Source organism: Pelodiscus sinensis, chromosome 1 (genome assembly GCF_052426305.1).
Source record: "Pelodiscus sinensis isolate ZL-2025 chromosome 1, ASM5242630v1, whole genome shotgun sequence".
Taxonomy (NCBI): Eukaryota; Metazoa; Chordata; order Testudines; family Trionychidae; genus Pelodiscus; species Pelodiscus sinensis.
The window spans coordinates 189,278,611-189,303,040 of NC_143052.1; the positions used below are offsets into that span (position 1 = coordinate 189,278,611).

The window sequence follows — 24,430 nt, forward strand, 5'->3', positions numbered from 1 at the left end:
AGAAGTGGAGGGCTGGGTGGCAGCAGGTGCTGGCTGGGTGCTGGCAGGCTTGCACCTGGCACGGGCACCGTAGCCAGACCGTGCCCCTTTAAGGGCTCCGGGGCCGGGAGAGGGGCAGACGAGTTTCCCTGGTTGTGCCCAGAGTGGCCACCAGGGCAAGCTGGGAAGGGCTAGCCTCCCACTAGTTCGAATTAAGTGGCTACACAGCCCTTAATTCCTACTACTTAATTCAAACTAGGCGTTGGTCCTTGTAGAATGAGGTTTACCTAGTTCGAATTAAGCACTCCGCTAGTTCGAATTAAGTTCGAACTAGCGGTTTGCCTGTGTAGCGCCTATGAAAGTTAATTCGAACTAACGGCTGTTAGTTCGAATTAACTTTGTAGTATAGACATACCCCATGAGAGTTACCCCTCTGACACAGAACACAACCTGGCTTCTGGCTATTTCTGATTTGTAGGTGAAGTATGAGTTCGGCTCTTAGCAGCTAGAGGCCAGATTCTGCCTGGCCCTTGTGTGGATGGGCAGTAAGATGAGAAGGGAGGTTGTGAGGAGCCTTGTGACTTCCCCAGCACAGATGAGAAATGAGCTAGGGAGAACTGCTATTCCTGTATTTTGGAAAGTGAAGCTCCCCCCGCCCTGCAAGCCTGAATACCACTTAAAGCCAACTTAGTTCTCAAAACAGGGCTCAGGTGGTGCCTAAATGTTTTGGGGGCTCTAGGCTCTTGCCTGCCCTCAAGTTGTAATGTCTGACCTGGGAGGCAACAGAGACCTGCTCCTACAAGCTCTGTAATTCTTATGTGCTTGCTTGTCAGTCTCAGCCCTGGCTGACTTCTGTGTGGATTGGCGTCATTCAGCACCTTGCAGGATAGAGCCCTAGATGCTGACAAGGCAAATTATTTGTCTCTTTGCTTGCGTGTTCAAACTTGCTTGCGAGTCGAGGGAGAATGCAGAACAGCAAGGTTATTTCATTTTTAAAAAGAATGTACAGAAAAGTTTTACATACGTGCAGGCTTCCCCCACCCTCTGGGACTGAACATTTCTCAGCATGGTGATTAAACCGATAAAGCCTTTCATTAAATGAGCGTTCTTGGACAAAAGCTGCTAATGCAACATCCCCCTCCCCCAAAATGATTTAAAGATTTTGTAAAAAAAAAAATTGAGAAGCTTAGTTTAGGGTAAAGCTCAGAGCTACTTTTCTGGCAAAAGAAAAAAAAAGAGCAAGACCTATGGAGAGAAAGACGTGCTCTGTTTACATGAAAACCAGGATTCTCAGCAGCTTTTGCTCGGAATGACTATGGGTTGTTGCTCTGGCATCACTGTTCCATGGTGTCTGGGACTGCCCTTCAATTACTCCCAAAAGATAGAAGCTAGTCAGGGTTTCTACATCCCCAGCGAGGCATGTGACATACGGTGTGTGCCTGCCTAGAGGATCTGTTCTATCTCCCCTGTTGTTCCACTTGGCAAGCTCAGTTTATACCACTGAGTGGGTTATTATTGTGCTGAGGATGTGCCCGTGGGTGTGTTTTGAATTGGGAATTCAGCAAGCTCGGTGGCTGGGTGCACAAGAGAATGTTTGGACAATGTTTCCAGCAGAGCTATCTCATTTTCCATTCTGAGGAGACAGAACTGGTCAATAGGAGGCCAACAGCCTAAACCAATCAATCTAAGAAGGGTGAACTTCCCCATGCATCTTGTTGGGCTGGGAATTGCAAGACCCAGCACACTCAAGTGTCTTCATACAAGCCACCCCCTTAGCTACACCTTGGCTGCAGGGGTTAATAGAGGGACTCACTTATTGCCATACCTGCCCATCTACTGGGGAGAAGAGACCCCTGCTGCTGTCCCCTGCTGCACCAAAAAGAAGGAGTATAGGTGGTGGGTGACAGCAGGGATGGGGGAGGTAAGCCCCCAGCCCTGCCACCAGCCCTTGCCCCTTTTGCCCAGGCCCCGCCCCCCAGCACTATGGGGAAGGAGGAGGGAGTGTCCCCGGCCCAGAACACAAAGAGGGCAGGCACTGGGGACAGCAACACTCCACCCCAGTACACCTACTGTGTGGGCGGGGCCAGGCTGGTGGTTTGGGAAGGCATACCCGCTGCCCAGGGGACAGAGAGTCCCTTGCTGACATTCTTGTGTAGAAGAAGAGGGACTAGGCTGCTGTTCTTGCCTCTCTCAAAAAGTGCCTTGTCACTGCTACTCCATTTGGGCTCCTGTGTATCAGGGGCAGAGCCACAGGGACCCCTCTGTCATGGTGTGCCTATGGCCCTCATTGGCCCTAATTGAGCCCTGGTCCCAGGGTGAAAATCTACAACATAAGTTATCCAGGAGGTCAGATGAGATGACTGTAGTTGTCCCTTTGGGCCAGGAATCTCATCTGAGCAGAGAATCCTTTTGCTTTCTACCTACTTTCACTGCTTGTGAGCCCATACAGAGTGCCTACGGGAAGCAGCAAAATGGAAACAGTAGCATTAAAGGCTGCCCAGAGCCCATAAGCACTAGGACATATGCATGCAAGGAGAATCATCTAGCAGAGGCAATGGCAATAGCCTGCCATTAAATTCAGTAGAGCTTTGCCCGTAATTGTTTTAATACCCACAGCATTCATTTGTATGCTCTGACTGAGCTGATTGTATGATGCCAGACTACTTGTGCTTTTGTCTAGCTCCACATAGATTGGTGTGTTGGAAAACCTATTTTCTCTGGGGATTACTTAGGAGCAGAACTATGTGGAAAATGGCAATATTCTTTTAGGGAGGGACTGTCTCTTACTAGGCATTTGCACAAAATATAGCTTGGGCCAGAGTCGAGACATACTGAAAGACCTGCATGGAGAGGCTTGCCCAGCTTCTGCCTGTTCCATACCACATGAAAAATGAGGACATCACCATTAAGATCTGACATCAAATTGACATCTTTCATTGTCCTTACATTGGAGTATTGCAAAGAAGAAATGTATGGCAGGATAGAGGATTTTTGGTGGAGCTCTCTGGTAGATACTCAGAATAGGAAGTGGAGAGGTGACGGTTTCTGAACTTGAAAAAAAGAAAAGAAAATTAAGTTAAATTGAGGGTGACTGTAGACTGTGGTCAGGTAGGAGCTGCCATGGGCAAAGCATGTCAGAAGGGTACTGTGGCTCTGGGAGGAGATGCGCTGTAAGAAGACTAGTATCAGAGGGGTAGCTGTGTTAGTCTGGATCTGCAATAGCGACAAGGAGTCCTGTAGCACCTTATAGACTATCAGATGTATAGAAGCATAAACTTTCGTGGGCAAAGACCCACTTCGTCAGATGCATCTGATGAAGTGGGTCTTTGCCCATGAAAGCTTATGCTCCAATACATCCGTTAGTCTATAAGGTGCTACAGGACTCCTTGTCGCTTTTGTAAGAAGACTGTACCTGGCCAGAAGAGCTTCATACTTGAGGAACCCATTCCCTGAAGTGTGAGCTCCTAAAGGAGGCAGGATGTAAGGCTTAGGCAGAGGAGATTGAGAAACAACTCAAAGAAGGAATCACAGAATTGTAGGACTTGACAGGATCTTGAGAGGTCTTCTAGTCTAGTCTCCTGCATTCAAACCAGGACTAAGTATTGTCTAAACCAGGGGTTCTCAAACTGTCTTGCACCATGACCCCTTTCTGACAATAAAAATTAGTATGCCACCCAGCATGGGAGGGCAATTTAGAAAAAGGCTGAACACACCTAAGTCCTACCACCCTGGTTGTGGGGGAATCAAAGTTAATAGGCAGGGGACCTGTAACCAAAGACCTGCTACCCACTGGGTTTTGGCTTCAGCCCCAGCAGTGAAGCTTGGGCTACGGTTTTGGCCCCAGGGCCCAATAAATCTAACACCAGCCATAGAAACACTATTAAAATGGGGCTGTTGTGACCCACTTTGGGGTCCTGGCACAGAGTTTGTGAACCACTGATCTAAATAATCCCTGACATTTGTTTATCTAACTTGCTCTTAAAATCTCCGAAGATAGAGATTCTACAACCTCCCCAAGTTATTTCAGTACTAATCCACCCTGCCAGTAAAGAGATTTTTCCTAATATCCAGCCTAAACTACCTTTGCTGAAATTTAAGCCCATTGCTTCTTGTCCTATGACCAGAGGTTAAAGAGAACAATTTTTCTGTCTTCTCCTTGAAACAATATTTTATGTACTTGAAAACTGTTATTGTGTAACCTCTCAATCTGCTTTGCTACAGACTAAAAAACTCAAACTTTTTCAATCTTTTCTCACAGGTCATGTTTTCTAGACCTTTAATCATTTTTGTTGCTTTCTTTTGGAGTTTCTCCAATTTGCCCACATCTTTCCTGAAATGCGGTGCCCAGAACTGAACACCATATTCCAGCTGAGTTCTTATCAGTGCAGAATAAAGTGCAAGAATTACTTCCAGCGTTTTGCTTACAACACTCTTGGTAATATATCCAAGAATGATATTTGAGAAAAGTAAGAGCTAGAAGGATTGGGGGAGGGAGAAGGAGGAAGAAAGCAGGGGAAGGAAAGTATTGATAGTTGTGACTTGAGAAAGAAAGGAAGGAATATAAAAAATTGTACTCTTTGGGTGACAATACAGCAGCTGTGCAGAAAAGTTCTTTACTGTGTCTCTATGCAGTATTTAGCACATCACACTAAAGTTATTCAAGGGTATTTTTTCATTTAAAAATACATCCTATAATGTATTGCCTGTAATGTGGAATAATGGATCAATACAGAACAAGTTATGTCAGTGAATAATCTTTAAAACCTCTTGGTGTTCTTTTAAACATTATGGTATTACAGTAATTACTGACACCAAGATTACTGAACACTGTTAGCCACTAAGATTACATTAGTTCTCAGCCAATATTTGACTTTCCAGTAAGATTAGATTTTAATGTTTCATTAATATAAACATAGAACATTGAGAACAATACAGTTATTTCACTGGCAAGTATATAGCTTAGTGTAAGCTGGCAGTTTCGTGAAGTTTAAGATTGTCATAAAATTAGAGAGTGAAGTTTTAAAATCTCTGTTGTTGCTGTGAATTTCATTACACAAAGGCACAGAAGAGGTAAGTTTCTGTTAATAATTCTTCATTTTTAGTAGAAAAAGAATAATATCTTTTCTTTTAAATCTTTTTCCCAGAAAAGCATAAATAATAAACAAAATGGACTTGTTATGATAATTTGAATGTGCATTTTAAAATTTTAGTTATTTTCACAGAAAATGAGATCATCTTAATCTTACACAGTTGTGTGAATATGTGGTTTCACACACAAATACACACACATTCAAGGAGAAGGTTATGTAGTAGTAGGAGGCCATTTAATTAAACAGCTGAAGGCAAAACAAGATTCAGTTGCTGGTAAATGAAGTTACAAGAGTTCAGATTGGAAATAGGATGCAAAGAGGATAATTCCTCATTGCTTTACCAGGGGATGTGGTAAATCCAGTATCACTTTAAGTCTTTACATAAGATTGGATGGATTTCTAAAAACATATTCTAGCTCAAACACAGGTTTAGACTTGATAGTTTTTATGCATGCAATAGCGAAAAATAATGTCCACTGAAGGAATTACTGGTTGAAATCCAAAGGCTTGTATTATGCAGGAGGTCAGTTTAGATTGTTATAGTAGATCCTTCTTGTATTATATATCTGTGAAGTTATGATTCAATCACATCCTTTCTGTTATTTTAAACAAGGGAAAAAAAGCCTAAGAATTAAACATAGGTTGGATTTTGCTTGAGCTTTTAGACAAAGGCAATTTAAAGTTTCCACTGCATTCATGATACAGCCACAATGCACACATAGAAACACAGTAACATGGCATATTTTGCAGTAGCATTACATTACATATACAATTGTGGGCAAATCCTATCCCTGGCCAGAAGAGGACCCTGTGTTGCTGATGTGGTTCCACTATGTAAAGAGGACAGAATTTGGATGGGTCTGTGAAGGGAGATGTATTTTCAATTAAGTGTTCCAGCATCAGGAATGGAACAGGAAGGGGAAAATATTCTAGTGTGGGACTGGAGAATCTGCTGCTTCCCGATTTTTCTGTTCTTCCAACACCCCCAAAAGGGGTGCAAAGGCCCAGAGGATACTAGAGACACGGGGCAAGAGAAGTCTCTGTGTAATGGCTCTGCAGCAGCAGCATGGAAGAGCAGGATTCCTTCCTTCTCACCCTCATTCATCTGTTTGCCAATCAGCTAGCGCTTTCGGGGGGTGGGGGGCCGCGGGCGGGGACATATTTGGGTGGGTACTATGCTCTTCCAAATGCATTTGTATGTGTTGCATATGGGCATGTCAGACTTCCTTTATTTAGATGAAACAAGAAATTGAGAGCAAAAGTCTGTGCTGATAAACCTTGTGCAGCCCCATTGATTTGAATGGCTGCTTTTCAATGCAGAATTTCGCCATTCTTTTACTGAGTCCTAACTTGAGCAAAATTCTTCAATTTGCCTGAGTATAGACTGAAACAGAACTGCACTAAAAAATTAGTAAAGATCCACTTGATCCCATAAACAGACGGTAAAATGCAGACACTTGGGGCCAGATCCTCAGCTGGTCTGAACTGGCACTACGTTTTGCACCGGTCGAGGGGATTGGCCCTTCATTTGTTATAGTACAGAACTAAAAATATTTATATATTTGTTTCCAATGGCAGTGCACTGGAAATATGGTCGATTTACGAAACTTCACCCAGATATTGGAAGATGTTTTCAAAAACATATTTCTTAACTACATGAATAAGTGGCGCCAGAACATGACAGCAGAACAAGATGCTCTACAAGCAACAGTCAATGAAGAAAACTTTGATTATGTTATCTTGTACCTCCTTGTGATGATTGGAATGTTCTCCTTCATCATCGTGGCTATCCTAGTGAGTACAGTGAAATCAAAGAGGAGAGAGCACTCTAATGACCCATATCACCAGTACATTGTTGATGATTGGGGTGAAAAATATAAGAGCCAGATTTTGAATCAAGAAGACTTGAAGTGTACGATCCATGAAAACGTCAGTGCAAGGAATAAAACAACCCCTGGATCACCTTGATTTCTTGGAGATAGCACTTGTGAACAAACCATAAAGCTGTGCGTGTAATGTAAAGTTTTCACCTAAATTCTGAATTGCCGTATCATTGTTGGGTAAATAGCTAGAGATTTTTGGGTGAGGCTACTTAGTTGGCCATCCGAGAAAGAGAAGCATTCATACTCTATTTTAGTTTTCTCTGCTCCTTGAGAGTAGAGAGACCTAACAAAAATCACCCTTATATTATGGGCAGATTTAAAATCTGGATGTGGAGCTGATTGAATATCCAAACTGAAATAATAGACAAACCAAATCCCCAGATATGAAGACATGTGAACTTCAAGGTATTCAAAATCTAGATCACAATCCGAACAGGGCAGCTTGAGCCAAACTCTTATAATATAATAAAATAATTTAAAATAAATATATTTTGGAGGTTTGTCTTTGTGTGCCTGCCTGCAAGTCCATTTGTTCAAGAACTCCTCCTAAATGGTAAGAGCTAGGAACAACAAACTTGGTATGCAGCTTCCCTTTCTCCTAACTTAAGCAAAGGCAGAGTTTGGTCATGCCAGGACAACTGGGAGCCTCAGGAAATAGACTCTTTTCCATAACATGCAAAGGGAGGGATGCGATATGAGGGTGGCCACTGGGGCTCTGCCATCTTGCTTGTCAGAACAACAGGTAAGTAGTTTCCCTACCCCAAACTCTTTCCCCCTCCTGGACTTTGGCCACAGTGCTGTGAAGGCCCCTGGCAGTTGGGGGGAGGGAGGTTGGAGGAAGAGAAAACAGCCCTGATGGCCAGGACAGTTGGAGGGGGTCTGTGGGAGAGAAAATGCCCCTATCAGCCTGGAGGGTGGAGGTGGCTGAAGAAAGAAAAGGCCCCTGTTGGCTAGGAGTGAGAGAAGGCCCCACCAAATGGTTCCCGCCACCCTGAACCCCTCCTCGCGCCCTAACCCTTTCTCTTGCACCCCCCACATCCCTAACCTCTGCCTTGAGATCCTCTTCAACCCCCCACTCTGAATCCTGCACCCCTGGCTACGTCTACACTAGCGGGCTGTTGCGCCAGAAGTATGCAAATGAAGCTAAGCGTGGAATATCGCCAAGCCTCATTTGCATACCTAGTGAGCCGCCATTTTGCGGAAGAGGCTCTTGAGCTAGAAGGAGCTGTCTACACTGCCCCTTCTTGTGCAAGAAAAGCCCTCTTGCGCAATGCCGGTACACTGATTATTTTCAGGAATAACGGCATTGCGCAAGAGAGTTTTTCTTGCTCAAGAAGGGGCAGTGTAGACAGCTCCTTCTAGCTCAAGAGCCTCTTCCGCAAAATGGCGGCTCACTAGGTATGCAAATGAGGCTCGGCGATATTCCACACTTAGCCTCATTTGTATACTTCTGGAGCAACAAACCACCAGTGTAGACATAGCCCTCATGTCCACAGCCTTCTGCCCTGTCCCCCCAAATCCACAAGGCCCGGCCCTGCCCTGACTCCTTTACCACCCACCCCTGGACCTTTGCCCTGAAGGATCCAGGCAAGAGGGGTAAGTTTTCTAGTATGTACATATAAATGAGACATAATATGTCACAGTCTTTGTGGCAAACCAACACCATTTGCTATGCACATGAAAAAATATTACTGTTTTGTGTGTGTGTGTGTAACTCAAGGACATTGAAACTACAGGGATTATCTCCCTTGCAAAGACCCTGCATGAATTCTTCAAACATGGAGGGACAGATACACTATCTGGGTCAAGCCTTCAGCTTCTATAAGGTAGGGATGTTAAAAAGTGTTTATTAAGGTAAACATGTAACTGCTGAAAATTTCAGGAGTTGTATGTTTTCATGGGGGTGGAGGAACTCCCGTGGAAGTCTGCACCCCTCCCCCCCTCCACGGTGCTGCCTCTGTATCAGAGGCAGCAGTATGTAGTGGGGGACAGGTGGGATCCTGTGCTCGCCTGCACACACTGGCTCCCATCTGCCTCCCCGCACACTGCTACTGCTTCTGATACAGAGGCAGCAGAAGCAGGGGTGGAGAAGGGCTGTGTGTAACTGTGCTACTGTTCTCCATGTATAAAATGGGAATAGCACTTCCCCTACCTTGCAGGAATGTTTGGAAGGATTATCTATTAATGAGTAAGAGGTGCTCAGGAAAAAAGGTCACGGGGGCTGTCTCAGGGGTCCCTCTTGTGCTGCTGGCTGGGAGCCGCCTAAAGTAAACACCTATGAGCCAGAGCCTGCCTCTGGCACCCTAAACCCTCCCACTCCCCAGCTCCAGGTCACAGCCCCTCCTGCCCCAGGTCACCACCCAAACCTTTTGCACTCCTCATCACATTAGGTCACAACTCCCTCCCAGATCCTGCATCCCCTTCTACATCCCTCCCCGAGGCCAGAATCCTCTTCTGCACCCACACCTCTTCTCCAACCCTGCCCCCCAATCCCCTGTCTCAGGTCACCATCCAAACCCTCTGCACCCCTCCTATCCCAGGTCACAAATCCCTCCCATACCCAGCACCCACTCCTAAACCCCTGCCCCAAGTTAAAATTCTCTCCAGCACCCCATCCCCTCCTGGATGCTGTACCCCAATCCCCTGCCCCTGGTCACAACCTCTTCCTTCACCCAAACTCTGTCTCAGACCCACACCCCCTCCTACACCCCAGTCTCCTACCCGGAGCTCCCTTCTGCACCCAAACTTGGTCCTGGACCCCGCACTTCCTCCATAGAGAAGTGAGGTCCTTGACCTTTTTCCAAATCTTAGAGTGGCCCCCACATAAAAAATTATTGCCCACCCATTATCTAAACCGATTGGGTTTTTTTAATTTTCAGGGACAGGATGAGATGGGTGTAGAACTTTGATTTGAACTACCAGTTACCGGTTAGTTCCAATGCAGATCTTTGTTAAGAGTGTCTGTACAGGTAATGATCAAACTATTATAGCAAATAGGGGTTAAAGTCAGCCAGCACACAAGACATGTATGGAGCATAGCAAATATGAATGTGAGATGATGTGGATACTTTTAACCATGGGTTTCTGTTCTATCTACAGGCGTAGGGCAAGCTCTTTATGAGTTCTACAGGTGCCATTCTAAAAGGACAAATTCTATATGATCACTGTTGATAATACTAGGGTGTTAAATGTAACAAAATGATATGACTGCTAGTTGTGTCCAGTGCACGTTTGTTTTATAGAGATACAATGGAAAAGAAGGGGTTAACAGCTAGCTATGACTGTGGCATGCTGGGAGCTGTAGTTTGCCAGCTGCAAAACCGCTGGGATTAGTAGTTTATTTCCACTTCCCCTCTGTGTGTAATGGCTGCCTGCTACAAGGTATGTTATCAGTCTGTTCTCTTTGGGAAGCTCTTATTTTTTAAATGAATCTGCGACCTAGGAGTATTTGTAAGAGGTGGACTTTCACCACAAAATGCAAACCTTAAACAAAGTGAGTTTTAGGGAAAGCTACATTTCTGGGCCTGACCTCTGATTCACTGTTGATTTGTATCTTGTACTGACATTGCTATGAGATCAAAATAGAAACATCTTACATACATATGCAAGGTAGTTCAAAAATAGACTCCTTGCCTTGTTCTGGGTTGTGCCCATTTCTCCAGTCTGTATTTGTTGGACATTTTGAGCCTCGACTTTTGTAAGAACTCCCTCCCTCTCCAGCTCATTAACATTGTTTAATATGATTTTAAAATTCAGCAAAAACACACTTGGCTGCATGTGACCATCCTCTGAGTATCGCAACCCAAAGCATGGATGCTGAGTTCTTGGGTAAGAGAACCTAAAAATGAAACTAGCTATGCGGACTAGTAGATTTCACTTTTTCTGTCACAAGGGAGGGAAAGAAATGAATGGCAGAAAGAGAGTGAAAATTACTGTGTTGAAAAAGTTACTTCAGTTCCCTGAACTGTGTGTGCAATTCAGATGCAAGGTAGGTGACAGATGGGAGAGGACTTCCCTTGAGGTGTGTGTGTGAAGAGTTTGGGGGAAAGCAGAGGGAGCAGTGCCAAAGTTGCAATAGCAGGGGAAGGCAGCACAATGAAGCAGTGTGTAGGCAGGGGATAAAGTGTGGGAAGTGGTGGGAAGCTGGTAATTGGCAACAGGAAAGCTGGGCAGTGTGCTGAGGGCTGCAAGGCAAGTGGGAAGCAATGGACGTTCTGTGTGTTAAGAGGAAGGCATACGGCAGCAGGTGATGGGTGGTTGGCTGGTAGCAAGTGCAGCGGAGGAGGTGGCATTGCAGAAAGCCGTCTGATCTAAAAGCATTGGGGCATGTTTCTAATGCGATGTACTGGGACCTCAGATTTAGCAATCTGAGGTGCTGCAAGCATTTATAATGAGATTTAAAATCGGTACACTGTCCTTTTAAATTTCCCTTTGCTTCATGCTTGATTTCCAGGATGCGGCATACATGTGAAGTTCTGTCTGAGGCGCTGGTAATAATTCTGCTCTGCACAACTCCAGGGACAAATGTCTCTGGGGAGAGGTAATTTTTGTTAGTCATTTAAGAGACTGCTCTTCATTACATTGGTCTGAATCCAGAGTAACTCCACTAGTCTCAATGGAGCAACTTATGACTTACACCAGCGCAGCCTAGAGTAGAATCTGGGCCACTGTGTTTGAGCTATAAATGCATCTGGACCAAGCTGGACCAGTATTATCATAGCACCCTGTATCATATGTGCTGGTGGGTTTTGGAGAATTGTGGGAATAGCAGTCTGGGTTCAGATCCCCTCCTGCTGCCATGTCACGCACCGGGTTTTTGGCTGGCATTGACAGCCACTGGGGGGATCTCATTCCCAGCCTGACACACAGCATCCGAGGTCAAGTTGTTTCTCTGCCTAATTGTATTCTGTAAAACATATCTGTGGTTTCTTTAAATATATGAGGTTGAGGAAGCTAGTGAGATGACCAAGATGGGGAGAGATGGTCCAAAGAAGTGGTTTCTGGGCAAATGGAAGGAGGATACACATTCTTTTAGCACAGGTTATAGTTTGCCATCACCTTACTGTAGATGCAATCCAGTAAATTCTGTTTTGCCCTTTTATGCTGCATTTCTTCTCATAGCACTTCATGTTAATGAAGCTCCGCAGTACCCGTGTTAGTTAGAACAGTATTATTAGTCCCATTTCACTGCTGAGTCAATAAAGTTCTCAGCAGGCCACAGGAGTTTCCCAGCCAACGTCACATAAGAGGCCTCATTTCCCACTGCCTTGCACCCTGTGTCGTCATTTGCAGCTGTGAACAGGTGATGCAAGACTGCGTGAGTGGTGGGTTATGGTTTGGAAGCTGAGGCAGAGAGGAAGGATGGTCCAGTGGTTAAAACAGCAGCCTAAGTCTTGAGAGCACTGGGTTTGGTTCCCTGCGCTCTCATTGTGCCATGGTTTCCTCATACATAAAATGGGGATACATGCTCTGCCTTGCAGAGCTTTAGTGAGGATAAACATATTACAGATTGTGAGGTGCTATTGTGGTGGTCATTTTACATGCATTTGCACGTGTGTAAGTGACTATGCAACATGCAAGTCGTGGTGAACTGAGCCCTGGAAGTCCATGACAATGCTCATACTAGAGCTCAAGCCCCCATCGCTCACATGATGTAGCCACAAGATCTCCTCCAAAGTCCTGACCGCAAGTGAAGGTGACCTCCTTTGCACTGAGCCATGCCTCCTTTCCAGTGCTGTTGTACTTATTAAGACAATATACATTTTCAGGGGAACACGTAACAGCTGTGTGTGGATGTTTTTATAAACTCCTAGCTTTGCCTTATCAGCCTTTGGAAAAGCAAACACGAAACTTCAGCTGTTTACTTGCCTGCCTTTCTTTAAGATATCATAACCTTGAAAGTACAATGCAGTCAGTTCCGCTGTTCATAGATACACATCCTGGCTTCTTCTGCCAATATTTAGCAGGCCTGGGTCAAGATGGGGAAGCAGGGGAACCCATGAGCTGCAAAGCAGTATTAAGGCAGGAGGGCATTGGATGTTGGGGACATCAGAGAGTGGGTATGCAACACTGACTAAGATGGCCAGTTCACAACAGTGAGTAAAGCTGATACTGTAAGTAGGAGAGATGGCAGAATCTCCTGATTCTTAATAAAAATCCCACAGTACACAGAAATGGGCCAGATTTCATTTCCACTTACCCTATTTCTGACTTCCTTTGAATTAACTTCTAATTTACATCAATTTATGGAGAATCAGGCCTAGATCTCTATAGACTTTTAAAGCATTACAAAAATCATTATGTGGCATAATTTGATAATTCACCAACCTCTTACATTCAATGTCCTGCTCTGTCAAAACACCAAAAGAAATAATAATTCCCTCAATGGCCAGACATAACCAGATCTTTGATTCCTGATTGACTCTGAGTTTTGAACCTCTAAACTCATCCACTCTTCAGAGTATTTTTAAAGGACATTCTCAAACTGAGCTGTCTCAGAGGTGTCGCTGTGTTAGTCTGTATCTGCAAAAACAACAACCAGTCCTGTGGCACCTTAGAAACTAACAGATTTATTTGGGCATAAGCTTTCATAGGTAAAACCCACTTCATCAGATGAATTGGAGTGGAGCTTACAGAAGCGTGGGTATATGTAAAGACAGCAAAAGAAAGAGAGTGAGCGGTTATCCTTAATGCAATTCATGGTCATGATGGAGTATGTGTGATTAAAAGGATTCCGGCCAACACTTTCAGGCTTGAATATCTCCATGTAGGGTCCCAAATCCTAAAAACTGATTCACGCAGGTTTGAATTCAAACCAAATATTGGGCATTATGCTCCCACAACTGGTTTCAGGTGAGCATCAGAACTAACAATCCCAAAGATTAAAGATCTCAAGGGCTGATAAATCTCATGGTCATTAAAATTTTGAAGTAAATATTTGCTTAATATTGTTTTTGGGTTTTTTTGTTTTTTTTTGCAGGAAGTAAACCAGTAGCTACTGTACTAGTTAGCTCACACCTGCTATAATGCACTGGCATTATGAAGAGAATGCCACAAATCATGGTCAACTCCCTTATAGATAATCAGAGATGGGCTAGTCCACTCAGGGCCCAAGGAATGGGTACTTCTCGATTACTGAAAGCCCTTGCACGCAGGAGGGGCCAAGTTCAAGAGTTCATTTTCTTCATGGATTCAGTAACCCATTTCACCATTCCAAACATTTCCTTATGGGAAGAGTGAGGTTATGCTTTTGTACCACTTTGTACGAGCTGTGCTTCTTGGATATTGGGCCTAATTAAAACGGTGTTTCCTGAACAAAATGAATGAAAGAAATAGCAAACACACACATTTTCTCCAAAAGCTTGAGCTGCGTTGCAAGCAGTCTGAGGTCTGTCTTGTGAGCACACCACTCACTGTGCCCATGGTGAGGTAGTTAAGAAGGGTAAGAGCCTTTAGACCACTCACCTGGCTCCTGAATCTTAATCAGAGGAGGACCAGAAAGGCAGCTGTGGTGGGTGTATTGTTATTATTTGTATGGCTCTGCAAGTGGCTAAGATGGAGTTCCCCTCCTATGGATCACATAGTGAGTCTGTTGTTATACAAACGTGGGGCACACACGGGGAGACAGCTCATAGACAGGTAGAGCATGCACAGGGAAACCTATTTAAAGTGGAACCCATGTGTCTGAAGTTCTGAAACCACTGGTTAAGCAGAGGAGAAAACCAAAATGCAGAATCTCATCCACATGCAGCTGCCTTATGGCCACTTGAGGCTCCTCAGGCATTTCTGAGCTGAACAGCAGGCTCCCCAGGGTTCATTGATAATGGGTTTGACTTTCAGCTGCTTTATTGTGTCCCTGCCATAGGAGGACTTAGGGATAGTTTTTTTTCAAAAAGTCCAGAAGCATATTTTCACTTCCTCTAGGTGACAGATACTAAAGACAAGAGCAACTGTAGCATTGGTGATTCAAGTTGTGAACAAGGCTGCGGGGATTAAAAAACACAGCTTTGGTTTTGGTGGGAGTGTTTTCCTCTACTAGATCTCTGACATCTCATGGGGATATGTCATCTGCCTTCACGTCATGCTTATTAAAGCAGCCAGCACTGCATTTTTAGTTGAACAGCTGCAGGGATTTGCTGGGTCTGGAAGGGGCTGGGCCTCCTCCATACAAACACATGACACCTGTTCCAGCCAGGCCTGTCAACCTTCCGCTCCGTGTAAGGCACCCACGGGGTGTTGGGTCTGTCACTCATCTAGCTACAAAATAATCCGCTCCTGGCGAGGTGGTTCCTGACTATTCTGAGAGTAACGTAGCGGTGAGCTCGGCGTCTCCTCAGCCTGTCAGACACGCGCAGCGAGGACGTGTCAGATGCAAGCCGGCTGGCTCACTTTATTTATTTTTATTTCCCCAGATGACTGTGCCTCCACCAGGTTTTTATGAATCTGACAAACATTGCTGGGCTTAGACTGTGGTGTGACCTGTGACACCGTCAGAGATCCAAGATGGTGGCATTTAATTGGAGGGTGAGGAGACTTTTGTTATTAAAGGTAGTGGTGGGTGTGGGGGGGAGGTTGTTAAAGAGGAGTATGTTAAGCTGGGGGCGGAAGGGGGTTGTGTCAGAATGCATGTCTATGTTTGGAATAAATGCCATTTTCAGGCTTGAGGGAATTTAACCACAGCTCACTCCCCATGGAGTCTGGAGGCTTAACATATTTCCTACCACATATGTTCAGTGCCTTGCCAGTTTACTTTGCTGTAGGCATATATGAGTGAGGATTTTGCTGTGGGCCCTTTCAGAATGCTATAGGCAGACCCTGTTTTGCTTCTTCATACACACGGTGTACGTGGCGTTTGGCTCTGCTTCTCTTCCATTCTGTCCAGTCCCCTTTTCATAGCTGTACTGTAGCTGTGTTGTCTATACCACTCAACCCCATGTTGCTGCCCTGTATGCCTGGCACAGGTGTACCACTTAGCAGCAGCACAGCAGACACAATGTGTTTCTTGAGTAGTGGCAGATTATAATTAAAGCCATAGGCAGGTTATTAATAGTTTGGTCCTGTTTGCGTGGTAGGGTGGCCGGGTGGCCAGTATTGACCTGGACAATCCGGTATTTTCACCTCCTGTCCGGTAAAAAATTCAGAAAATACCAGACACCTAAAATGTCCAGTATTTTCTGATTTTTTTCCCTGCCAGGAGGCGAAAATACCGGACACCTGGCAACTCTACACACATTCAGCAACCGGGCCCAACCCCCAGACCCTCCCTCCCCCCACTTACCTGGTTCGATCAGGAAAACAAGATAGCCACCAGCAAAAAGCTTCAAAGGCTCTTCTTAAAGGGGCCATGCTTTTTTTTATTATTATTATTTTTTTTTGCTTAATAACTCTTGGGGTCCTTTTTTTTCTCACCAACTTTGGTCTTCCCCCCTTTTTTTTTTCTCAACAGAATTTTTCCCCCTGTGATTTTTTTTTTGCGGGGGGGAGGGGGGAAGAGGAGGGTAGTGGTGTTCGGTATTTTTAGTTAAACCATCTGGCAACCCTACGTGGGAGGTAAGAAATCACCTGTGGTGGCATTTGGGGCATGTGAGAGTATTGGTGCTGCTAGTATACCTAGAGATATGTGTAAAGGCAGCCCACTCTTGGAAAAACAACCCATTTACTGAGAACATGGTTAGTTTTACTAAAATGGGGCAGAACATAGTTTTCCTTTGTTTGCACTCGAAATGCAGTTCAGTACCATTTCAGCAGCACCCATTTTCGGTGGATATTTATCACATCATTGATTTGTGATGGTGACTAGAGCTTGGTTTACGATAAATAACAAATAGTTTCTTGTGCACATTTTGCCTGCACATTGCTCGGCATGATTGGCCAGATAGTTGTTGTGACTGCTGTGTGGCCTGTAGCTTATTCACAAGTAGCACATTGTGAATATTCCTTATTAAATGCCTACGCTCTTTTGGTTGGACACAGAGGTCACAGCAACCTGGGGAAGCAACTCAGCTCAACTCAACTCAGAAACAGAGTATGAACCAGATGGATTTTTTTTTCCATGGAGATCTCTGTATTTTACTCCCAGAAAAGCAGATAACCAAAGAAATCAGACTGAAAAAAAGGGTATTCCACAGATCAGCATTTATTACCCATCTGCAAGGCAACAAAAACAGCCTTATCCCAGGGAACCTACTACTTTCTGTTTCTGGATCAGCTGCTTTTATGGCCCCTCCCTGGATCACTGTTTGGGTCAGAGATGGAATAAACTCAAGGTTACCTGCAGGTCCAGCCAAGGAGTGTGCAGGGCACAAGGATCACTGTTTGGGTCAGAGATGGAATAAACTCAAGGTTACCTGCAGGTCCAGCCAAGGAGTGTGCAGGGCACAAGGCAGCATGCTGAGCCACGCGGCTTCCGGCCGGGTGGGCGGGGCCAGGAGCTGCACTGCGCAGGGCCCTGAATTTACGCAGTCACGTGGACCTGAGTGTGGGGGGCCCAACGCGACCGTCTCGCTTGCCTTGCCCAAAGGCCAGGCCTGGTTACCTGATCTCTGTACCTGGTCGCGTGGTGTATTTTTAGGCCCTGAATGAAGTAGATGTTTTTTTCAATACTCCCTTTTTGGACTTTGACATCTGCACAGGTATTCACAAAAACCATAGTCATTCCCCCCTTTGAGAGAAAGGCGCACACACATCCCCAAGTCTGGATCACTGTCTCAACAGATCACCTTTACAGCTCCAAGTTACGCAGAGCATGGCAGCCACTTCTGTGTGCCTTCACTATCATGGTTTGAGTGAACAAGGAAAGAGCCAGTGACAGCCCTCCCAACCCCCCAGTACTGGTAGGGTTTAGTCACCCTCCAAGACAGTGCCTTTATTTCAGAGGAGGATGGTGTCTGTGATGTGTCAAGCATTCGCCTGCAGCTCCTGAGCTACAATTCTTGACTTAACCCTGGCTCCTTTGGTCTCATACATAGATACCTTGTGCAATTCCTGTTTTTCCTTCCATGCTGCAGTCCCAGCTACCAAGTACATAAAGATCTTCCTCAGGAGCCATTATTACCATTGCCTGAGGAGCTCATCTTTGGCATTGCTCTGTAGCTACCTGATGTCAGGTCCAGGTGAAATGGTCATCCGTTTGGACAGCAGGCTCCATGTAAGAGGAGCATTATTTGGGCTGTTGGGTAATTCAAGCAGTGAGTGCCAGGAGGAGATTTCATATTTAAGGGTTCTAGAGTTATCATTCATCATAATCCCCTTTTTCAGCTAATGGTTCTTCAGAAACTTGGGCGGTATCCTAACGCCATTGAAGTCAGTGTCAAAACTCATGGAATACATAAACTTCTAGGAAGGCCAAAAATTTTCTGCGCAGCCCAGGAAAGCAACTTTGATCATGCTTTATGTCTGAGATGAGTGTGGGGGAATCAGGTGGATCCTCACAGTTACCACTGAAAGTTTGCTTTCTGCAGATCTCCTGCAACATCCCCTTAGCTTTAACAGTTGTGCTAATAAACTAATTCATTGGCAAGCAGAGAGAAAAGAGGTGTGTACCTCATCAAAGCAAATTCATTTACAAATTCAGATGAATTGAGGGAAAGTATTTTGCAGTCAGCATCTGAACTCTGATACACATGGCCTGAAATTTTCCATGGGAAGTATGACGTGCTACATTGCCATAGGATGAACAAAGTCTTGAATAATACCACTTTCATCGGGAAGTTGCATAGTATGCCATCGATGTGTTTTAAATGTCACAGTGGCTTGAGTATTGAAGAAACTCTGTTGAAATGTATTGTTTTGTATTTCAGGTTTTGGAGAATTTTCCACTGCTGATGTACATTTTGGCAGCTAAAACTTTAATTCTGTGCTTAGCATTTGCTGGAGTAAAAATTTATCAGAGTAAAAAAATTGAAGCAAAAATGAAAAAAGAACGTGAGGCGAAGCTTAAAAAAGAAGTGGAGAAGAAGGAAGATTGAAGAGTCTTATAAGGTATAGAATTATTGGCTGTATTGGTGTCAGAGTACAGCAGGAGGGCAGTATGCTTTTATAGCTCATTAATATGTTTTGGCTCTGTTCTAGTTACATGCAAGTGTTATCTCGTTCAACATCACTTACCTTGTAACCGGATAAAAATATTTCCTGTGGTGTGGGTTGAACCTCGCTGGTCTGGCACCCGAGGGAATTTGCCGGACCAGGGGAGGTTCCCTATGATCGTCCTCCCAGATCACTGTTCACTCCTCTTCTGGCTCCAGCTGGCACCTTTGCCTCTGACCCAACACGGCTGGGCTACCAGCTGCTGGCCCTGCTGCTGCCAGCTCTGCTGGGCTTCTGGCCCCGACAGGGCTCCCAGCCGCCCTCCTATCACTGGACTCCTGGTCCTGGGACACTCTGGTCTAGGAACATCCATGGTTCTGCCAGACCATGAATGTCGCTGGACCAGAGAGTCCAGGTTTAGGCAGGTGCAAACTGTACTTCAGCACATGCATGTATGTTGAGTGGTTCATCCTCTACCACTGCCACAATGATCATCAAAAAAGTCAGACTGCAATTCATGACCTGTAAGAGATCTCAGTACAAGATTCTCTTTCTGCTGTGTACAGGCAGTTCCTGGGTTATGTACAAGATAGAGACTATAGGTTTGTTCTTAAGTTGAATTTGTACGTAACTCGGAACTGGCTCCAGATTCAGCCGCTGCTGCTGAAACTGACCAGGGGCTGCCTACAGGAAGCCCTAGGCAGAGTTGCTCTGCCCCCAGCTTCCTGGAATCAGCCACTGATCAGTTTCAACAGCGGCTGAATCTGGAGCCTTGGACAGAACAGCTGGGGCGCTGCCGGGTAGGTCCCCCCAGGACCAACCCGGCAGCACCCCAGCTGTTCTACCCCAGGCGTCCACAACAAAAGCCTGGTCTGCTGGGGGGGAGGGGGCGCACTAGCTGCGCCCCTCCCCCCCCAGCAGACCAGGGAGACCCGGAGCAAAGCCGCAGAGGCGGCGGGGTCCCGCGCCTCCAAGGCTTTGCTCCGGAGCAAAGCCGCAGAGGTGCGGGACCACGCCGCCTCCAAAGCTTTGCTCCGGGTGTCCCTGATCTGCTCGGGGTGTCCCTGGTCTGCTGGGAGGCGTCCCCAGCAGACCAGGGACACCCCGAGCAAAGCTGCAGAGGCGTCTGAGTGGTCCTGCCGCCCGCGAGTTCCGGGGCGCGAAAAGCCCCGTTCGTAAGTGCGGATCCGACATAAGTCGGATCCGTGTAACTCGGGGACTGCCTGTATTCTCTTTAGCTGTTTTGCCATGAGTAGCAGAAAACAAGTTTAAGAAGGACTTGGCCAAGGGACACCTGGGTGAAAATTCTCTAGTCTATATTATCACATAAGATTGAGCCCATAGCATGGAGAATTATAGGTGTACTAGTATAATGCAAGAAAAGTGTTGTCTAGTGGTTAGATTATATGACTGTAGGGGGATCAAGAGACATGGGTGCTATTTTCTGTTCTGCCACTTGTTTGCCATGTGACATTGGACAAGTTTTGCTCTGTGCCTTCGTTTCAATATCCGTAAAATGGGGATAATCTGACTTCCATAGTGTAAATGAAAAGTACTCTGAAATTAGCAGAACTCTTGGTATATTTTTAAATCAAGCATCACTCCATGTAAGAAATTAGTTTTGATTTTTAAAACCGTTAGCAATTTGGGCCCACATCCTGTCGTCAGTATCCTTCTGGAGCCTCGAGCGAAGTCATGCGTAAAAGCTAGTGACGAACTATGGCCCTGAGAATAAGTTGTGAGTGTGCACTGGTATGCTCCTGTAAACAAATATATATAGATATATTAGTGCGATACATGAGGGGAGGCCACATGCCCCACAGATTTTTTTCATTACATACCCCACAATCCAGACAGGCTGCTTGGTGAATTGGGGGGTAGGTGGCATGTCCTTCAAAAGCCCTACTGACCGCCCATGGCATCGCTAGCTCAAGTTGTCCCTGCACTTTGGGCCCTTGGACGCTGCCCTGCTCACCTGGCAGTGGTTATGATTTTGCACTGAGGTGGTTCCAGTCAGATCCTGACAGGCACTCTCCCCACAGGGGCAGCTCCTACAGCTCCTGTGCTGGCTTGGCTCTCTGCTCTGGGCACTGCAACCTCCAGGTTTCCAGTGCCCCTCAGGTTTGGTCCCAACCTCCTAACTGAACTAATTTTGTGTGAGTAGTGTCCTGGCCCATGGGGTGACAGTACCACTCACTCACATGTGACCTACCTGGACTCCCCTCACCGTGGCTCTGGGACCCTAGAAGTCTTAGTGCCCGGAGCAGGGCAGTGAGCCCAGCCAGCGATGGAGCCGCAGGAACTGCCACGTGACCCTTCAAAACATTCTGGTGACCCAATGCTGGGGCCCTACCCACAGGCTGGGAAACCCGATTTAGGCCGTATGTTGTAAACAGAGCATATTAGCTGTTCTTGCTCATTGAATCATTGTTTTTTCTCTTCAGATTTCCTGACATTCGGCAGCTTATGTGGCTCCTTTCCCAGGAGGATGAAGACTTCCCTCTGATGGAATGATGTGTCCAAGAAATAAACCACCCCCAAGCAGCATTCACTCACCCTGCACCCTGACTTTTTGTACATGTAATGAGAAAATCCATCCTCTATTTGTACAAAAAAAAGTTCTTCTGTAGGAGTGGCTTTGGTCTCTGCTTACCAGAAATGCTGCACTTAAGTTGGGTCCTGTATAAGAGACTGTTCTTACAAATCAACTGTGGAGTGCAGTAAGACAATCAGTTTTAATGAAGAAAATACATTGAAATCCACCATCGGTGCTATAATCAGGTAGAGCTTGTAGGAGGCAGACGAGAAAACCCCAAGCTGTTCTTGTGTAACCTACATCCGTCCCTACTGGATGTTGTTCACTGTCCCATCTAGTGGCATTTAGCTCATTTAAAGAGAGAAAAAGAGTAAGCTCTAGAGTCTTAGTTGAGAGCCAAGTGGCTTTTAGCTCAAGCTGTAGAGGCTCATGCATGAAGCTCCAGAGGTCCCACGGCATTACACTTGCTCCTTTCGCAAAGCAATCAGGGCTATCTACAGAAGAGAGAATAGGGGAAGTCTAGTTCCTCCACTGGAGCCAGAGGAACCAATCCAGGGTGTAAACTATTAGAAGCAATATCTATGTCTTCCTAGATCTACCCTACATGCAGCTCCAAATGCACATGGTGCTCTATTGTAATAATAGTGCATATCAAACCATAACTGTTAAAACTCAGCCATTTCTGTCCTTTTGGGACATTGGAGGTTTCTCTTGCATTAGTTTGCTACATAGAGAACATTTGAACATAGCTGCATCTTTTGAACCTTGGCCGGGTGCTTTACTTACACACACAACCCGCACTCTGGCTTTGAAATACAAAGTATTCGTATGCACTCACTAGTCATTACTGCATGTGCGTAGCACTGAGGCTAAGCAAAGAGAATTGACTAACAAGGAATGGCTGGCTAATCTACAGCTAGGGTTGCCAGGTATCTGGTATTTGTACCTTCTGTCCGGTAAAGAAATGAGAAAATACCAGACATATAAAATGTCTGGTATTTTCTGCATCTCCTGGCTCGGCGCCCAACGGACACGTGGCAGGGGAACAGCCCGGCAATTAAAAGGGCCACGACTGCATTTTGGCTGCCCAGTACTTTTTTTGGAGGGAGGGGGGTGTCTGGTATTTTTGGTGAAATCATCTAGCAACCCTATCTACAGCAGAGACATTCCACTCATCGTAGAGGTTTAACTGTTGTTGTGGGTGCATAGAGATATCAATAGTTACAGCTGCCTCAATATTCCCATTATAAAGGATCATTCATCAGTGGCTTATAACTTTTCAAAGTTTCACCTTTGTGACTGAAATCTGAGAGAAAAATTGGGTCTGTGGCTCTGAGGGCAGGATTTGTACCTTACTATAGCAGAAGAGGTGACCATCAGTGGCTCACTGCCGCCCTCTCTCTGCAACTGCCTGTTGTTGCACCTGGTGAAGTCAAGCTAGCAAGTCGTAGCTGTCAAAGGCTGTGGAGATATTGTGAGTGGTGTTTTGTTAAATGCTTGTCTAAGGGAGGTGCAGCCCTGGGCAAGATGCTTGGGTGGGTTTCAGTAGCACAGAATTACACAGGCTTCTATGAATGGTGATGACTTTTTATAAAACCTAGGAGTCAAGCTAGCTACCTCAGTGATAGTCACTAACAATGCATATTTTGTAACACAAGGGACAGCAACTGGGATGGTGTGGAAAGATGAAATCGTTTGTGGTGGGACAGGATTACTGCTGCATCTTTCACTGTCAGTCTCCAGCCACTTTCAGCTGACAAGCCTGCCTGTCTGTGGAATGTTTATGTCCTGCCTTAGGCCACCATGTGCCAACCACGTGAATTGCAACAGCTCCCATATCTGCCTCTGGCTCCTGTGTGGGTATGAGCATGGAGTGTAGTCTCTAATTCTGCTCCATTCTGCTACCCCGTCTGGGGGGGAAGCACACACAAAAGATATTTAATCAAACTGTGAGGCTCAAGCCGTGTTAGATTCATTTGGAAGCCCACTGGTTCCAAGAGGATATCGTGTTTTTTCAGGAAATAACTGAACACATCAGAGAGGATATGCCCACATATTTAGGCCATATCTTTAAGGCCCTTCCCTGATGTTTTTTAGAGTTCTGTAGCTAAAATCCCCATTTTAGGAAGTAGCATACATGGCTACAATCCAAGAGCAGATTCATAAACAAACTTATCATAGTAATCATTTGACTCTTGGAGCGTGGGTCTCTACTCTGAACTGTGATTATGTAACAATGTCATCTCATTCCTCAAAACAGCTTCTGCATGCAGATTCAGCAAATAAAGAAAGAAACTGAAGTTGGCATTAGAATTTCTGGGGCCACAACCTGCCTTTGGGGAGGGAGGGAGGGGGGAGACAGTAAAACAAAGGGCTATAAAACAAACCTCCCTGTTCCATGGGTGGAGGAGGCGAGTGAGGAAGCCAGTGGGGAGTCGGTATGTACACACACACCCACACCCTCTGATTTTGCTGCCAGTGCTGCTCTGCTACTCAGAAGGCTGGCCACTCCCATACTCTGTGCCTCAGGCGTACTCTGAAATTAAGCAACCCTACCAGAAACAAACATGCATTCACTTAGCAAAAGGATGGCGTGGGTGTTTGTGTTCCCAGAAATGTTAAAGGTGTGCCAGTGTTTATGCTACAGAAACAAATGAGTAGGGATAACAGATGCATGAGCATACAAGTTCTTTTCTACCAGCCCTTCTGAAAGGGATACATTATGGAAGGTTTCCCTGCATTTGGCCCATACTGCATATGTGAAGAAGAATCAGGGACAAATAAGAACATCTTCTAACACCAGGGAGCCATGGAATCTCGGATTGGGTTTGGATTTCTTATTCAGAAGTTCTTTGGTTTCAACAGAGCTATGTATTTTCAGTGAATCACCTGAAAAATGCCAAGTTGCTAGTGTTCTT

At 45.5% G+C, this 24,430-nt stretch overlaps 2 protein-coding genes across 5 annotated transcripts; both read left to right on the forward strand.

Annotated features, from left to right (window-relative positions):
- The first annotated feature begins 6,549 nt into the window (after nucleotides 1-6,549).
- On the forward strand, nucleotides 6,550-7,437 carry KCNE2 (potassium voltage-gated channel subfamily E regulatory subunit 2). The gene has a single exon (XM_075920207.2). It carries the CDS (start codon nucleotides 6,660-6,662, stop codon nucleotides 7,035-7,037), a length of 378 nt encoding a protein of 125 aa, XP_075776322.1. The 5' UTR covers nucleotides 6,550-6,659; the 3' UTR covers nucleotides 7,038-7,437.
- Nucleotides 7,438-10,273: 2,836 nt separating this feature from the next.
- On the forward strand, nucleotides 10,274-23,812 carry SMIM11 (small integral membrane protein 11). 4 transcript variants are annotated; one of them, XM_025186101.3, is made up of 6 exons: nucleotides 10,276-10,333; nucleotides 10,709-10,780; nucleotides 11,406-11,492; nucleotides 15,364-15,475; nucleotides 18,751-18,931; nucleotides 21,421-23,812. In XM_025186101.3, the coding sequence occupies exons 4-5, from the start codon at nucleotides 15,455-15,457 to the stop codon at nucleotides 18,916-18,918; spliced, it is 189 nt and encodes a 62-aa protein (XP_025041886.1). In that variant the 5' UTR covers nucleotides 10,276-10,333; nucleotides 10,709-10,780; nucleotides 11,406-11,492; nucleotides 15,364-15,454; the 3' UTR covers nucleotides 18,919-18,931; nucleotides 21,421-23,812. The 4 variants fall into 4 exon arrangements, with proteins under 4 accessions (XP_006126077.1, XP_025041886.1, XP_025041887.1 ...); XM_025186102.3 differs by lacking the exon at nucleotides 11,406-11,492 and having other exon boundaries at nucleotides 10,316-10,333; XM_006126015.5 differs by lacking the exons at nucleotides 10,709-10,780; nucleotides 11,406-11,492 and having other exon boundaries at nucleotides 10,274-10,333.
- Nucleotides 23,813-24,430: the final 618 nt, after the last annotated feature.